Raw genomic sequence first — 17,844 nt, forward strand, 5'->3', positions numbered from 1 at the left:
TAGATGACGGTCAATCCGCAGCACACAAAATGCTCTCCTTTCATCTGCAAAATGTTCATGGTTTTTCGTGCGTGACCTCGGTATGAATGTTTAATTAGTCAAAAGGGCTTCTGGAATTCAGTCTGTTTCAGGCCTTTCTGAAAAGCATTATTCACCAGTAAATTGGAATGAAGAGCATATCTGTCGTTTTGTATGAAAAAAAATCAGTGCAACTCCAAATTTAAAAAGAGAAATTTAAACGTAAAAAAAATGGCTTCAAAAAGAAAGAAAACAAGCCACAAAACACAGCAGATTGTCCCGTTATCAATGTCCGCAACAGTCCCCAGAAGCCCTTATGACTAATTAAATATTCAAACCAGGGTCACGCATGAAAACCCACACAAAACTCTGCAGATAAAACCTGGCAGTTGACCTCATTAACGCACGCAGTGCAGATTGATTGATGAGCTTTCAGGTCTGTAGTAAATACAGGCATGATATTTGGATGGGGCGTAAAGCCGTTGGTCCCATGTGTTGTGTAACGCATGAACCCAGTGCACTTATCAAACAGATGGTTGTGGCTGCTTAATGCGCCGTAGCACCTTGTAAACCCTTATTAAGTGCTAAATAATTGGGGCTCAGAATTCATCACTGCAATAACCTATCTTTCTGAAAGTTTGTATATACTCGGCGCCTTGAGTACCTTGTTTGGTAGGTACGTGCATGCGCTATGTAAACTTCGATATTATCCTTGGGGAACAAGTATGAACACTGTATTGAGTAGAAGGGCTAACCTACATGTACTTATTGCGAAGAATTTTATAGACTGTTCAGGCTATCGCAGGTTTTCAGATCTAACCAAGAGCAAAAAAGGATCCAGACAAAAGTAGGAAGAATATCAGGTTTGTTTAAATAGAAAGAGAAAAAAATTGTATTCATTATCAAACTGTTTCCAGGGTGATCGGTCTTGCCGTGCCAATATTTGTTAGCATTTGCCTGCTCATCACCCCCTGGAATTGGTTCATTAATGTGCTAGAATCTAGCACATTTTAAGTTATATAATGAGGACTGTGGCAATCCACTCTTCGCGCCCGCTCAGGTAAAATGATTACAAAAGAGGCATCAAGTTATCGAGCAAGTGGTCCCCTCTCATTCTGCGATTTTGTGACATGTCTAACTGTGTGCAGTGTAGGGTGGCTGTGTTTAACACAACTCAGTTTAATTAAAGGAACACGTTGCCTTGGATCGGACAAGTTGGTCTTTGAAAAGCATTTGTAACCGTTTGTTATAAAACGCTTATGATTAGAGAGATTTTTTAAAAGTAGATTACAATGATCCACACAAGTACCACTCGAAATTGCATGGTTTTTCTTGTACCTCGCCGTCTAACACGGTCGGCCATCCATAAATGGCCGACAGTGTTAGTTCTCAAAGTAAAAAGGAAAACCACACAATTTCGAGGCAAATTTGTGTGTTATCATTGCAATCTACTTTTAAAACATCTTTCTAACCATATGCATTTTATAACAAACGGTTACAAATGCTTTTCACCAACTCGACCAATCCAAGGCAACGTGTTCCATTAATAGAATTGTCAAATATTTGCATTTTCACACGCCCATACTTTAATAGCTCCCTTAAGTGCCATACAAGAGCTCAAGGGTGCACGCAGAGCAGTCACTTTTTGGAACCAACATAATTGTTTTTCAGTACATCAATACAGTGCCTAGCCTTTAGTCGAGGCGCACGCAGCACCCCCAGATGTCAAGCACGACCCCAGATATCACGCACGAAAAAGAAAGAAAAAAATGCGAAGCCGCGAAGTGTCATTAGCAACTCGATTTGGGGCCTTATGTTTTTCTTTACTTTTTGCCACAGATTTGAGTGGGAGAAATGTAATGCATAAAGCGTGAGCGTGATGAGTTGTTGGCCAATAAGAAGACGCAATACCATAGTTCACACGCTGCGTGCACGACCCATGACCCACACACACATAGAGCAAGTTCGAGTGAGGCACTTACATTGACTATAGACAACCATTGGTTGATTTTGCCTGGTACCCAGGGTGTATTCAATGCATAGGTAACCATGGAACATTGACCAGTGGTTGACAAATGGTCGCCACCCGCACTTGCTCAAAGTGGTGCACTAAAAAGTCACGTGCTGAGGGCAACACACAGAAGATGCTTATATGAATAACTGATTAGATAAACGAGTTGCTAAAGGCGCTTTGCGGCTTCGCTGCTCGCGCTGGTCTTTTTTCGTGCGTGACATCCAGGGGGTGCGGTTGCCGCGTGCGCCTTGATTAAAGGCTATACAGTGCACTGCTCTTGGTAGTAAGGCTGTACCCAAGTACATGTACTATGTCCGTATTCTGTATGAATTGAATGCAAAGGTGAGAATATTATTCTTGAATTGAAAAGATGGAATGTTTCTTTCAAGAGGCAAAACCGGATTGAATGGAACATCCCATCTGTCAATGATTGAAAATATTTGGTCCATGCACAACTCTTCTCACTTATGTCCCTCACCAGGAATCGAACCAGGGCTTAAATGGTGAGAGGCAAGCGCTTTTCACACTAGCTACCTATACCATAGATGGGAATGTCTATATGAAGGGTCGATAGTGCTTAACCTTTATTTCTAGTTTTGTTATCAATGAGCAACTCAATTAAAACTGTATATATTTGTTATTTTTTTTTAATAGTTACAAATCCTTTGATTAAAAACAAGGCAATGTTTTCAGGTTGCGTATATTTATGTATATGTTTGAAAAGTCAAGTGTTTTTAAACTAAAGTGCACTTTACTTTAGGCCTACATGTATACTCAGGATATTGCAGTACTTGTGTAATTATTGTAAGTATTCAGAACGCAATTTAATTCAGTACTTTTTATTTTTCAGTACTCTAACACCTTTTGCAAATTTATCTGATGTTTTATAGATGCCGTGTTGATATTCTGCCGATTTGACCTGTAAATTTTGGTTTAAATAGTGAATAGCTATTTTTATAGAGATAATGAAAATAATAAGCTATTTTAATACATGAACAAATCTGCCAATAATAAGTGGTAGTTTTAATAAAACAGGAAATGAATAATTGGGATCCTGAAGTTGTCTCAAATTTTGTATTTTATTTTTCTGCCTAAAATTGATAAAACTGCTGGACTTAACCCCTTGTGATTATTTTTAATTTTTCTGCCTTAATTCGATAAACTGCTGGACTTACCCCGTGCGATTTTTTATTATTTTGGCCTATATTTGATAAAACTGCTGGACTTACTTACTTTTTAGCCTAGAATTTATGAAACTGCTGGACTTACCCCTTGTGATTATTTTTTATATTTCTGCCTAAATTCGATAAAACTGCTGGACTTACCCCTTGTGATTTTTTTCATATTTTGGCCTATATTTGATAAAACTGCTGGACTTACCCCTTGTGATCTTTTCATTTTGTGGCCTATATTTGATATAACTGCTGGACTTACCCCTTGTGATTTTTTCATTTTGTGGCCTATTTTTGATAAAACTGCTGGACTTACCCCTTGTGATTATTTTTTATATTTCTGCCTAAATTCGATAAAACTGCTGGACTTACCCCTTGTGATTTTTTTCGTTTTTCGGCCTAAATTTGATATAACTGCTGGACTTACCCCTTGTGATTTTTTCATTTTGTGGCCTATATTTGATAAAACTGCTGGACTTACCCCTTGTGATTTTTTCATTTTGTGGCCTATATTTGATAAAACTGCTGGACTTACCCCTTGTGATTTTTTTGTTTTCGGCCTAAATTTGATATAACTGCTGGACTTACCCCTTGTGATTTTTTAATTTTTTGGCCTATATTTGATAAAACTACTGGACTTACCCCTTGTGATTTTTTCATTTTTTCGCCTATATTTGATAAAACTGCTGGACTTACCCCTTGTGATTTTTTCCTTTTTCGGCCTAAATTTGATAAAACTGCTGGACTTACCCCTTGTGATTTTTTCATTTTTTGGCCTATATTTGATAAAACTGCTGGACTTACCCCTTGTGATTTTTTCGTTTTTCGGCCTATATTTGATAAAGCTGCTGGACTTACCCCTTGTGATTTTTTCATTTTTTTGCCTATATTTGATAAAACTGCTGGGCTTACCCCTTGTGGTTTTTTCGTTTTTCGGCCTATATTTGATAAAACTGCTGGACTTACCCCTTGTGATTGTTTAATTTTTCGGCCTTCATTTGATAAAGCTGCTGGACTTACCCCTTGTGATTTTTTCATTTTTCGGCCTAAATTTGATAAAACTGCTGGACTTACCCCTTGTGGTTTTTTCATTTTTCGGCCTAAATTTGATAAAACTGCTGGACTTACCCCTTGTGGTTTTTTCATTTTTCGGCCTATATTTGATAAAACTGCTGGACTTACCCCTTGTGGTTTTTTCATTTTTCGGCCTAAATTTGATAAAACTGCTGGACTTACCCCTTGTGGTTTTTTCATTTTTCGGCCTAAATTTGATATAACTGCTGGACTTACCCCTTGTGATTTTTTCATTTTTTGACCTATATTTGATAAAACTGCTGGACTTACCCCTTGTGATTTTTTCGTTTTTCGGCCTAAATTTGATTAAACTGCTGGACTTACCCCTTGTGATTTTTTTCATTTTTTGGCCTAAATTTGATAAAACTGCTGGACTTACCCCTTGTGATTTTTTCATTTTTCGGCCTAAATTTGATAAAACTGCTGGACTTAGGGCCTACCCCTTGTGATTTTTTCATTTTTTGGCCTATATTTGATAAAACTGCTGGACTTACCCCTTGTGATTTTTTCGTTTTTCGGCCTAAATTTGATTAAACTGCTGGACTTACCCCTTGTGATTTTTTTCATTTTTTGGCCTAAATTTGATAAAACTGCTGGACTTACCCCTTGTGATTTTTTCATTTTTCGGCCTAAATTTGATAAAACTGCTGGACTTAGGGCCTACCCCTTGTGATTTTTTCATTTTTTGGCCTATATTTGATAAAACTGCTGGACTTACCCCTTGTGGTTTTTTCATTTTTCGGCCTAAATTTGATAAAACTGCTGGACTTACCCCTTGTGGTTTTTTCATTTTTCGGCCTAAATTTGATATAACTGCTGGACTTACCCCTTGTGATTTTTTCATTTTTTGACCTATATTTGATATAACTGCTGGACTTACCCCTTGTGATTTTTTCATTTTTTGGCCTATATTTGATAAAACTACTGGACTTACCCCTTGTGATTTTTTCATTTTTTTGCCTATATTTGATAAAACTGCTGGACTTACCCCTTGTGATTTTTTCCTTTTTCGGCCTAAATTTGATAAAACTGCTGGACTTACCCCTTGTGATTTTTTCATTTTTTGGCCTATATTTGATAAAACTGCTGGACTTACCCCTTGTGATTTTTTCGTTTTTCGGCCTATATTTGATAAAGCTGCTGGACTTACCCCTTGTGATTTTTTCATTTTTTTGCCTATATTTGATAAAACTGCTGGGCTTACCCCTTGTGGTTTTTTCGTTTTTCGGCCTATATTTGATAAAACTGCTGGACTTACCCCTTGTGATTGTTTAATTTTTCGGCCTTCATTTGATAAAGCTGCTGGACTTACCCCTTGTGATTTTTTCATTTTTCGGCCTAAATTTGATAAAACTGCTGGACTTACCCCTTGTGGTTTTTTCATTTTTCGGCCTAAATTTGATAAAACTGCTGGACTTACCCCTTGTGGTTTTTTCATTTTTCGGCCTATATTTGATAAAACTGCTGGACTTACCCCTTGTGGTTTTTTCATTTTTCGGCCTAAATTTGATAAAACTGCTGGACTTACCCCTTGTGGTTTTTTCATTTTTCGGCCTAAATTTGATATAACTGCTGGACTTACCCCTTGTGATTTTTTCATTTTTTGACCTATATTTGATAAAACTGCTGGACTTACCCCTTGTGATTTTTTCGTTTTTCGGCCTAAATTTGATTAAACTGCTGGACTTACCCCTTGTGATTTTTTTCATTTTTTGGCCTAAATTTGATAAAACTGCTGGACTTACCCCTTGTGATTTTTTCATTTTTCGGCCTAAATTTGATAAAACTGCTGGACTTAGGGCCTACCCCTTGTGATTTTTTCATTTTTTGGCCTATATTTGATAAAACTGCTGGACTTACCCCTTGTGATTATTCTTTATATTTCTGCCTAAATTTGATAAAACTGCTGGACTTACCCCTTGTGATTTTTTCATTTTGTGGCCTATATTTGATAAAACTGCTGGACTTACCCCTTGTGATTTTTTCGTTCTTCGGCCTAAATTTGATATAATTGCTGGACTTACCCCTTGTGATTTTTTCATTTTTCGGCCTAAATTTGATAAAACTGCTGGACTTACCCCTTGTGATTTTGGGTCTTTAATTGATAATACTGCTGGACTTGCCCCTTGCGACTTTTTTCCTTTTTCGTCCCAAATCTGATTAAACTGCTGGACCCTTGTGATTTGTTTCCATTTTTCGTTCTCAATTTGATACAAAACTGCTGGACTAATAATACTTCTTGCAGGTTTTTTCTTAAACTGTTTACAAAAATGTAACAAAAAGCTGGACCTTATTTGAGATTTGCTATTTTATTGTTCCATTTTTCAGTATTCACAAATTTCTACAAATTTATGTGATAAAAATGATCAGTATTTTCAATAACTATAGCTTATTGACCAAAACAATAAAATGGCATGAGTAGACCATACTGCGTCATTTGAAACCATAATATCTCACAGTTTTTACCAAAATTTGACAGAAATGCTTGACTTGCTTTCATTACCCCTGGTGATTTTTTAAATTTTAAACAAACCTCAAAGTTCAATCTTTTGCTATCATACGAAGCATGCACTTTCTGACGTTCTCAGCATATAAATTATTTGGTTATTCTGATGATAGGGAACCGGCCACAACTTATATACACTAAGCAGTGTTTTGGCTGGTAAACTTAAGCAGATATGTAAGACCTCAATAATAACAACAAGTCCTTTAAATGAGGCACCTACTTTGTCCTACTCTACGGGAAAGCTTCATTAGATAAAGAGGTCAGAATAACACATCCTTTTCCTCCGGCAACTCACATCTGTTATCTCCATGTGATTCCTTTTCCAAACTTAATTAGATTATGCATAAACCAGTGGGACTACTGACTACCCATGGCACAGATTAACTGCTCATCCATTAAGTTTAATGGCCCAAGTAATTCAATGTAAACACAGTGGCCTATTGAAAAGGATTTATACTTTACACGTTTTTGTTGCCAAACTCAGAGTTTTTTAATGTCGCATTCACGTAATGTAGTATAGGCTTCCACGCTTATCAAAAGATAAGAATCGTTGTTTCAATGGACACCACTGTGTAATAACCATGGAGACATCTACTGTGGACAACTGTCCACAAAATTCCTGCCCCTCTTGACCAAATCACTGCCCTGTTGATTGACACCCCTCTAGGGCGTGTGGAATAGTCCAGCTTAGGATATCAATGCAATGTGAGCTGACTGTGTTTACGACATGGTTAAGACAATGGAAATATTAACATGTTTCGTTAAATGCCGACCTCTGTATTTCCTTCAGATTTAGAAGTATTTCTGTAAGGGCTCTCCGAGGGTCTTCTCTAAGTCATTGACGACCAACTGACAGTGCTGCTCCACTTCCTCGGACTCGTCTGCAAAAGGGTAAAAAGAAAAACAGAAAATCGTTGTGAAAATCCTTCTCTTAAAATAGCAGTAAAAAAGTAGTTAGTGGCCTGATGCTTCAACCCTGGAATAGTATTTCTCGAAGGCTGAACAATTTAGGCTTCACGAAGGCTTAAATCATTTGGCCTTTGAGAAAGACTCTGTTAGGGACGAAACATTAGGCCACTAACTTGTTTTTGTTTTCATTTATACCATAGGTTCTTATGGTTTCCAATAGCTAATTCAATTTTCTCCTAAAATAGCATTAACATTCAAGGGGCACTCATTTCGCGATCATAGTCTGCTTCGGCTGGACATGAAAACATGAACTCTCACCCAGTTCCTACACATGTGAATGCATTAATTCACATCATACAAACAAACTTTAAAGGGAGCCATCATTATTGTATGTGTGTGAGTGCAGAAACAGGGTGAGAGTTCAGAACTTAATGTCTGTCCACAGACTCGCTGTAATCACGACGACAGTGCATGCCCTTTAAAGACACTTGCCACCTTTTGTAATTGCCAAAGACCTGTCTTCTCACTTGGTGTATCTCAACATATGCACAAAATAAAAAACCTGTGAATATTTGAACTCAATTGGTCGTCGAAGTTGCGAGATAATAATGGGAAAAAAAACACTCTTGTCACACGAAGTTGTGTGCTTTCAGATCCATGATTTAAAATCAAGACCTCAAAATCAAATTCTGAGGTCTCTCAATCAAATTCAAATATTTAAGTAGAAAATTACTTCTTTCTTGAAAACTACGTTACTTCAGAGGGAGCTGTTTCTCACAATGTTTTATACTATCAACAGCTCAATGTTTTATACTATCAACAGCTTTGATTGTTAACAAGTAAGTTTTTAGGATAACAGTAATAACCAATAGTGTCCAGTGCCTTTTAGTTACCATAGAGTGGTGTATTTTGAAGGATTTAGTACTGTACATGTACCTTTAAAGCCATTGGACACTTTCGGAACAGAACAAAAATTAAAAGTTCACAGATTTACAAATAACTTACAGGGTTTACAGAAGGTATTGGTGAAAGACTTCTCTTGAAATATTATTCCATGAGATGCTTTACTTTTTGAGACAACATTAAAACAATTATCAATTCTCGATATTGAGAATTACGGATTTTATTTTAAACACATGTCATGACACGGCGAAACATGCGGAAACAAGGGTGGGTTTTCCCGTTTTTTTTCTCCCGACTCCGATGACCGATTGAGCCTAAATTTTCACAGGTTTGTTATTTTATATATAAGTTGTGATACACGAAGTGTGGGCCTTGGACAATACTGTTTACCGAAAGTGTCCAACGGCTTTAAACCACCCATATGTAGCACAAGGTCAGGCAGCGGAAAGGGATATTTGTGAAGATCTATCCACACAATACATGTAACATACATACCTTCCATGAGTTCCGCAAGGAAGGGGATGGTCTCAGGTAGCAGGGATAGATAGTCTTCCGCTAGTTTCTTATGGAGCTCTTGAAGTACAGTCAAGGCTGCAAACCGAACCTGAGATGGGATGAACAAAAACACACAATATTATTGTTTTTATTATTTATATTCGGCATTACAGGATTTGGGTACTTTTTCAAAATGTCCACAGATTTACATTAAACTTACAGGACTTGAAGATAATGATAGTGGAAACCTTCCACTATTACTAACTGAGGTTCTGTAGTTTTTGAGAAATGAGAAACTTTGCATGGTGGAAATATGATAAGGAAAGTTTGCGGTAACACCATGTAATGACTATCTCTAAATGAGTTGGGGTGGTTCTGAAAAGCAGCCCTATGAAATTGGGCCCTGCTCATTGTTTTTTTAGCTTACCTTCGGTGAGCTGTGTCTAGTCTTGAGAAGGACCTGGTAGTTGAGGGGTTGCCAAGTTGATGAGTCTCGAGACGAAACAAGGAGCTGAGCTATGCATGGCGTCAAATGCTGTGAAACGCGCTCCCGGTATGCGTCGTCAGTTCCCTGCATGTTCTCAATCTGGAGTAGATGTGAAATAATATTATCAATTTATAAATAATATACTCAGGACAGATTATCAATTCTGATTGGTCAAGAGGGCATCATTTGGCGGAGAACAAACATGTGATATAAACACGGTGAGAAGTGTTTAAACATAGGCGTGGCCCACAAGCTTATGCGTGGTGTTAATGGAGGACACGAGAAACATGACCGAGATTCAAAACCACACTCCGATGACTTGAACTTGAATTCGATGCTCTTAGCCACATCCAAAAACGAAGAAAAAAACAAACAAGAAAAACATTGACAGTCCAAGAAACAGTGATTCTCACCTGATCCACTAGAGGCTGCATAAGACGCTGGAATCTCTCCTTTGAGACGAACGTTCCCTTGTCGTACATGAAGCATTTATGGAGACAATCTAAGATGCGGACTAAGAGGAGAGACGACTTCTCGTCACTGTCGGTAGATTCCTCAAAGAAGGGCTTGTCTGGAAACGCAAGAAACGCAAAGGTTACAAGATCTTAAAAAAATGTTTCCGGTTAACATTTGGTTCTCCCTAAAGGCCATGTTAAAGCCATTGGACACAGATTTACAAATAACCCACAGAATTTACATAAGGTAATGGTGAAAAACTTCTCTTGAAATATTTTTCCATGAAATGCTTTACTTTTTGAGAATGCATTAAAACAAATATTAGGATTTATTTCCAACACATGTCATGACACAGCCAAACGTGCGGAAACAAGGGTGGGTTTACCCGTTATTTTTTCCCAACTCTGATGACTGATTGAGCCTAAATTTTCACAGGTTTGTTATTTTATATATAAGTTGTGATACACAAAGGGTGGGCCTTTGGACAATACTGTTTACCAAAAAAGTCCAATGGCTTCAAAGGAAAAATATACTTTGGGTTTTTGAAACATACTCAGACAAAGAACAGCTATTGTCAAATCATTTGCGAAATTTCATTTCAAAAGGTGGTGGAGTTTTTTTCAAAATCTTGAGTAATTATGTCCATGCAGGAAGAACAATCCACAGTAGGAATACACAATCCGAGTCTCAGATTCAAATTTGGGGCGTAACAACTGATATCTGTTCACATCACTTTGAAGTGGCATGTTTCTTAAAGCCAGTGGACACTATTGGTAAATGTCAAAGTCAAGTCCTCACAGTTGGTGTATCTCAACATATGCATAAAATAACAAACCTGTGAAAATTTAAGCTCAATCGGTCGTCAAAGTTGCAAGATATTAATGAAAGAAAAAAAAAAACCTTGTCATACAAAGTTGTGTGCTTTCTGATGCTTGATTTCGAGACCTCAAATTCTAAACTTGATGTTTCGAAATCAAATTCATGGAAAATTACTTCTTTCTCGAAAACTACGTCACTTCAGAGGGAGCCGTTTGTCACATTGTTTTATACTATCAACCTCTCTCCTTTACTCATTACCAAGTGAGGTTTTATGATGATAATTATTTTGAGTAATTACCAATAGTGTCCACTGCCTTTAAAACTTCAGAGGGAGCCGTTTCCCACAATGTTTTATACTATCAACAGCTCTCCATTGCTCATTACCAAGTAAGTGTTTAGGCTAATGATTCTTTTGAGTAAATTACCAATATTGTCCAGTGCCTTTAGAGTGTTAGAATGTAAAGCTACCTGTTTTGTGAGTGTTGTTTGAATCGAGGAGATCGGCTGCCTTGGCAACTAGGTGACCAGCAAACAAAGTGAAGAGACTCTTGAGTTTGTCCGCAATGGCATCGGAGAGACGGTAAAGTGTCAGGAGACGGTCTTTGGGAGATGTACTGCGAGTAGCCCAATCAACCACCTTGGTGAAAAAAAACATGAGTCTTAAGCGCTTAGCACAATTTGTGGATAGCTTTGAAAGCACCTTTGGTAATACCAGTCTTCTCACTTGGTGTATCCCAACATATGCACAAAATAACAAACCTATAAAAATTTGAACGCAATTGGTCGTCGAAGTTATGAGAGAATAATGGGAAGAAAAAAACACTGTTGTCACACAAAGTTGTGTGATTTCAGATGCTTGATTTTGAGACCTCAAAATCTAACTCCGAGGTCTCAAAATCAAATTTGTGGAAAATTACCTATTTCTCAAAAACTACGTTACTTCAGAGGGAGCTGTTTCTCGCAATGTTGTATACTATCAACAGCTCTCCATTGCTTGTTACCAAGTTAGTTTTTATGATAACAAAAATTCTGAGTAATTACCATCAGTTTCAAAAGCAATCTACTTTTTATAATTGAAATGGTACACCTTTAAAGACTATCCAATCCAGTGCCTCAGTCTCAATTGACCTTCGACCTCTGACCTACCTTCAATAACATGGGCCTGAAGCTCGCTTCCGATAGCTTCATGACTAAGGTCAACACAGCACGTATCACATGACCTTCAACTGCGTCGACCTCCGGCAAACTTAGCTGTTGATAAACAAAAACCATGTGGAATCAATGGATGGGGCAAAGAACAACCTGTCTTTAAAGACAGTGGACACTATTGGTAATTGTCAAAGACCAGTCTTCTCACTTGGTGTATCTCAACAAATGCATAAAGTAACAAACCTGTGAAAATTTGAGCTCAATTGGTTGTCGAAGTTGCAAGATAAAAATGAAAGAAAAAATACCCTTGTCACACAAAGTTTTGTGCTTTCAGATGCTTGATTTCAAGACCTCCAAATCTAAATCTGAGGTCTTGAAATCAAATTCATGGAAAATTACTTCTTTCCCCAAAACTACGTCATTTCAGAGGGAGCCACTTCTCACAATGCTTTGTACTATCAACAGCTCTTCCATTACTCATTACCAAGTAAGGTTTATGTTAATAATAATAAATAATAATGAATAATAAAATAATGAATAAAAAAAAACTTCATATCTGAAACTTTTTCTCTGAATACACAATGTAAGTCCACGTTTACGTCACAACTGTGATATAACACAGTCGGCATGCGCACGGACACTTTGATCTAGCATCAGATATACACCATCAAGTTCATGGTATGAACCAGTTAGCTTAGGACTGATGCTGAAATGACCCCTCTGTCACCTGAACTATCTTTCTCGCCTCCACTTTCTGGGGTGGATTTCACAAAGGTAGTCCTAACTTAGGACTAGTCCTAGGCAATGCTAAGAGATAGGACTAGTCCTAAGTTAGGACCAGTAACTCATCTCAACTTAGGACTGGTCCTATCTCTAAGCATTGCCTAGGACAAGTCCTAACTTAGGACTACCTTTGTGAAATCCACCCCTGGGCTCGTTTCTTATCAATAACTCCATACAGCGTAATCGCACAGGGGTGGCTTTTCCACGAGTTTGCCATTCAACGGGGTAGATCAGGGGTAAAGTGGTCCAAGGTGTGAAAGAGTCGGCCGTTATTCCCGGGGTAGCCCCTGGGGAATAGCATCACGTAAAAAGGGATTAAGTGGATCTAAAACATGTTCGGGCCTAAATGGACTTTGGAGGGTGCCAGGCCCCAGTTTCATAAAGCTGCTTAACGGTTAGCAAATTTCCGTGCTTACTGTTGCAGATAAACTTGCTAAGGTGTACACGTACTTCACAGGTTAGCAAGAAAATTAGGGGGCCATCTTACACCTACATGTACACCATGGATTTGTATTGTTACGTCATAAACTTTTCGAGTAGTAAGCACCAGAAGGTTGGCATGCCTTTTTGTGTGCTTACAATATGAAATGGATATCGCGCAGTAAGCCCCAAATCGTCTGCTAAGCAGCCAAAAGAAATTGGGCCCAGATATTAAAGCTAAATTACTAGCAAACCAACTTACATCAGCGTGCTTTGTTCTGTAGTCTAGCGCAGCAAGGAAGAAGGTGATGGCTTGCTGCTGGTAAGCTGTCATGTCAGTCTTATCCAATGCTCCCAGGTGGTCCGACAGAAACTCCATCAGGGGACCAATGCTTGCCTAGAAAAAATCAAGGTGACAAAAAAAGTTTAAGGATATACATACTTTAAGTAGTACAGAAAACATAATGTGCACAGATTACATTAATCTGACACAGTTTGAAGATAATGATAGTGGAAAGCTTCCCTGAAAATATTACTTGCTGAGGTGCTGGAGTTTTTGAGAAATGGGTAAAACAATGTCATGAGAAGAACTTTCATGAATGTATAGCTTTTGCCGGCAAACGTAAATAATGTGACCCTAGTCAGTTAAGTTGTGGTAATGAGTTGAGTCTGTCTGCGAACAAGATGAACGTACTCATTGAAGTACGTTCATCTTGTTCACAGACAGACTCAACTACACCTAATTGCATAATTGGGATGGTTGCCCAAAGTTTTTGAGCAGGCTCAAAGTTCTGGAGCACCCTTTCCGGTCAGACCCGTCCATGAAGTTAGTAAACAGACTGTAAACAGTTGCCACTGAGTCCAATCCGCTTACACACAGTTTAGCCTGCTCGGCTACATTTTTTGTACGTAGTGAGAGCGAGTTTGTTGTGATGAGGTCTTTATATTACTTACTGGGTTAGTATCCACCATTCTCTCATATGCCAAGCTGAACGTTGGTAGGAGCACCCTGACGGACACAGTGCTGGAGAGGTTGTGGCTCAGTGCCTTCAGTCTAAGGTTCAGTTGGGACTTCTCCTCTTCAGTGTTACTCGACAATCGGCAGATCTACGACCCCAAAACAAAGACATGTTTTTTTACCAGGTCTTAACACAGGCCTGTGAGTTGACCATTGATCAGTAAGGAGTGGTATTTTTTTACTATCCTCATTTAGCCTGAGACTAGTAAATGACCTGACAAGCCCGGCGGTCTTGTGTTTTTTAATTGAATAATTTAAAAACTTAATTTGTAAAAACTTGAACAGAAACAAAAGGGGTTCAAACGTTGACTTTGAGTCTGGTCAATATACAAATCCAACTCATAAGACAAATGAGCCACATCTACTCCTAGTGACTTGTTCAAATAAAAAAACAACTTACAAGTTTTAAACTGTGTAGAAAGCTCTATCTCATGAACTTTCTGGGGTGGATTTCATAAAGAGTCGTATCTCAAGTTAGGATGAGTTACTCGTACTAACTTGAACTTAGGAGCAGTCTTCAATTGTTATTAACTCCTAAAGAGTCCTAGGACTAGTCCTAAAATAGGAACTCTTTGTAAAATCAACCCCATGTCTTGTAAAATCAAGTCAGGTCCGTTAAACATTTTGAGCTACAAGCCCTGCTGTCTTGTGAATATTTACCCCAAATTTGAGCCCTGGAAAAAGTCTGAAATTTCTTATCCCGAGTTGTGTATTGCAGGCCTGATATTTGGTCTTTGGAAATTAGTATTGAGCAAAAGGGCTGAACTTAAGTACACATGGCGTATGTAATAGACCTTCCAGGGGATTAATACCACAGTTTGTGATTTTTCCAAGGGCCAAAAAAAAACGGAAAACAGACTTAAAGTGGTATGAATATCACGCCTAGTATTTACCTGTAAGAGAAGATCCACAAGGTAGGGGCTCTGGAAGTGTGGAAGGGTCTCAATGACCTTCTGTACTGCAGTCACTGCACTCATGAGGTGCAGGTCAGAGCTAGGTAAGAAAACAAACATGACAAGTAAGCTTGATGGAGGGTAAAACAAGTAAGGCAGGGTTCATACTTCCTGTGAATGCGATGCAAATTTAACATGAACTTGGCATCACAAATCTGTTTTCGCTGCGAACATTCGCGAGAGTTGTTATCGTTATCATTATCACTGCAGTGTGACCGGGCCTTAAAGCCATTATACACTTTCGGTAAACAATATTGTCCAAGTCCCACACTTTGTGTATCACAACTTATATATAAAACAGCAAACCTGTGAAAATTTAGGCTCAATCGGTTATCGGAGTCGGGAGAAAAAAACGGGAAAACCCACTCTTGTTTCCGCGCGTTTCGCTGTGTCATGACATGTGTTTAAAATAAATTTGTAATTCTCGCTAACGAGAATTTATATTGTTTTACCGTTTTCTCAAAAAGTAAAGCATTTCATGGACTAATATTTCAAGAGAAGTCTTTCACCATTACCTTCTGTAAACCCTGTAAATTATTTGTAAATCTGTGAACTTTTTTTGTTTTTTCTGTACCGAAAGGGTCCAATGGCATTAATAAGTGCTGACTGTGCTATTTATGAAAAAACGTGTATATGAATTCTCACCTGACTATATTTTCCTTGCTTGCCAGCACGTCCAAAAGGCGGGGCATAAATCGCGGGAGACACTGTATGGAGTGCGCCCTCAAGTTACGGACACATTCCGCTAGACAGAGCATAGCACTTCCCTGCACCTACAAAAAAAAAACACAAGTTTTGAACTTAAAAGGTTGGGTCATAGATTGTTTTTTGTCAGCGTAAAAGCATAAATTATAGACAAAAAAATCAAGAAAAATATCATAAAATAAACATGTGAAAATTTCAGCTGTATACAGTGTCTACTTGTTGAGAAAACAAGAAAATGATATCTAAATAAAAACAAAAACAAATAATCCCACCTGCGCATTCACCCGTTCCTCGTGGCATATCGTGACCGATGCTTCCAGCACCGGCCCAAACTCCACTGGGCGTCCGTCTCCGAGAAGCGCGCATAGAAGTTTCAGACTGTAGAGGGCGGTGTGTCGATTCGCGTCCACCTCGTCGGCATCTGTGGGTTGCTCTTTGGTTGCCGTGGCGATAGTCAACAGCCCACTGATGAGTCCCAGTAGTCCATCGTTCTGATTGCAAAGCGGAAAAAAAAAAATACAAAATACAAAATACAAAATTTAAGCTTTGACTTTTATTAATTAGTCGAGCATGTATGTGATTGGATTGCGCCTTTGATGATCTAAGCATGGAATTAGGCACCCCAAGTATTTTGGCTATGAGGCCGTTGCAGACTTGTCCCTTGAAAAAAACTACAGGAATAAGGTTGTTGCAGACTTGTCCCTTGAAAACAACTACAGGAATAAGGTTGTTGCAGACTTGTCCCTTGAAAAAAACTACAGGAATAAGGTTGTTGCAGACTTGTCCCTTGAAAAAAACTACAGGAATAAGGTTGTTGCAGACTTGTCCCTTGAAAAAAACTACAGGAATAAGGTTACCGGCAGAAATCACTGGTTTCCTGCATGGTTTTGCTTAGCAGTACTACGACACTAGGCCCAAGTTCTTTAGACTGTGTAAGTATCTCACGTATCTCAACAATGAGACCCGTTAAATCAGGAGAGTTTGTTTCCGTCACCCAATAAAGTGGTCCCAAAAGTGGTCCCAAAATTGGTTGAATATGAGCAAGACTTTCACAGTCTATTGTAGAGAATTATCAGACATTAAAGGCACTGGACACTATTAATATTAATTGGTAACGAGCAATGGCGAGCTGTTGATAGTATAAAACAATGTGAGAAATGGCTCCCTCTGAAGTACAAAGATTTGGAAAAAGAGGTAATTTCTCATTCGAGTTACGCCTGAAACCTTTTTCTGCTACTGAAAGCACACAAATTTGGGCAACAAGGGTGTTTTTTTCTTGTAACTTCGATGACCAATTGAGCCCAAACTTTCGCAGGTTTGTTATTTTCTGCATATGTTGGGATTCACCAAGTGAGAAAACTGGTCTTTGACAATTACCAAACGTGTCCGGTGCCTTTAGGTAAAGTATACTTCCGAATCTATTTGTCAATGTATACCAACCTGTTTTTCATTAAAGTAGTCTTTAGAATGAAGGAGTTTGTTGTTCAGTAGCTCCATGGCTTTACGTCTTATCGTTGGGAGCTTGTTGCCAAGGAGATGGGCGATGACGTCAATGAAAATCTTCGCCGGCAATAATGCGTTAACCTGCATATCGATTAAAAATATAAAAAAACATGTAATACATTGTTAATGTACATGTAGCACGTAGCACCTTGTAAACCTTTCTAAGATGCTACAAGAACCCAGTGCACTTATCGAAAAGAGAAGGGGTTTGCCCGGTGTTCTGGCTGTGGCTGCTGTATGGACCGTAGCACCTTGTAAACCCTTATAAGGTGCTGCATAATTGGGTCTCATAATCAATCACTGCAATAACCTATCTTTCTAAAAGTTTGTTTATACTCAGCGCCTTGAGTACCTTGTTTGGTACGTGCGGTATGTGCGTTATAAAAAGTATAAAGGTAAAAGGAATAATTAAAGGAAAAATGGTTGGCATCCTACCTTTTTGAAAGGAGTGAGGGTGTGG

The 17,844-nt window shown here is 38.4% G+C and overlaps 1 protein-coding gene across 1 annotated transcript in view; it reads right to left on the minus strand.

Annotated features, from left to right (window-relative positions):
* Positions 1-6,577: 6,577 nt before the first annotated feature.
* LOC139946188 (HEAT repeat-containing protein 1-like) overlaps positions 6,578-17,844 on the minus strand; it is a 37,961-nt gene continuing 26,694 nt past the window's right edge. Inside the window, exons 33-44 of the mRNA XM_071943812.1 lie at positions 17,322-17,465; positions 16,154-16,372; positions 15,822-15,949; positions 15,117-15,216; positions 14,160-14,312; positions 13,468-13,602; positions 12,000-12,104; positions 11,322-11,490; positions 9,992-10,149; positions 9,519-9,677; positions 9,092-9,200; positions 6,578-7,665 (exon numbers count right to left, since the gene is read on the minus strand). Coding sequence (XP_071799913.1) covers positions 7,577-7,665; positions 9,092-9,200; positions 9,519-9,677; positions 9,992-10,149; positions 11,322-11,490; positions 12,000-12,104; positions 13,468-13,602; positions 14,160-14,312; positions 15,117-15,216; positions 15,822-15,949; positions 16,154-16,372; positions 17,322-17,465 — 1,668 coding nt within the window. The 3' untranslated portion in view covers positions 6,578-7,576. The remainder of the gene's footprint in view (positions 7,666-9,091; positions 9,201-9,518; positions 9,678-9,991; positions 10,150-11,321; positions 11,491-11,999; positions 12,105-13,467; positions 13,603-14,159; positions 14,313-15,116; positions 15,217-15,821; positions 15,950-16,153; positions 16,373-17,321; positions 17,466-17,844) is intronic.

This window comes from Asterias amurensis, chromosome 13 (genome assembly GCF_032118995.1).
Source record: "Asterias amurensis chromosome 13, ASM3211899v1".
In the NCBI taxonomy this organism is placed as follows: Eukaryota; Metazoa; Echinodermata; class Asteroidea; order Forcipulatida; family Asteriidae; genus Asterias; species Asterias amurensis.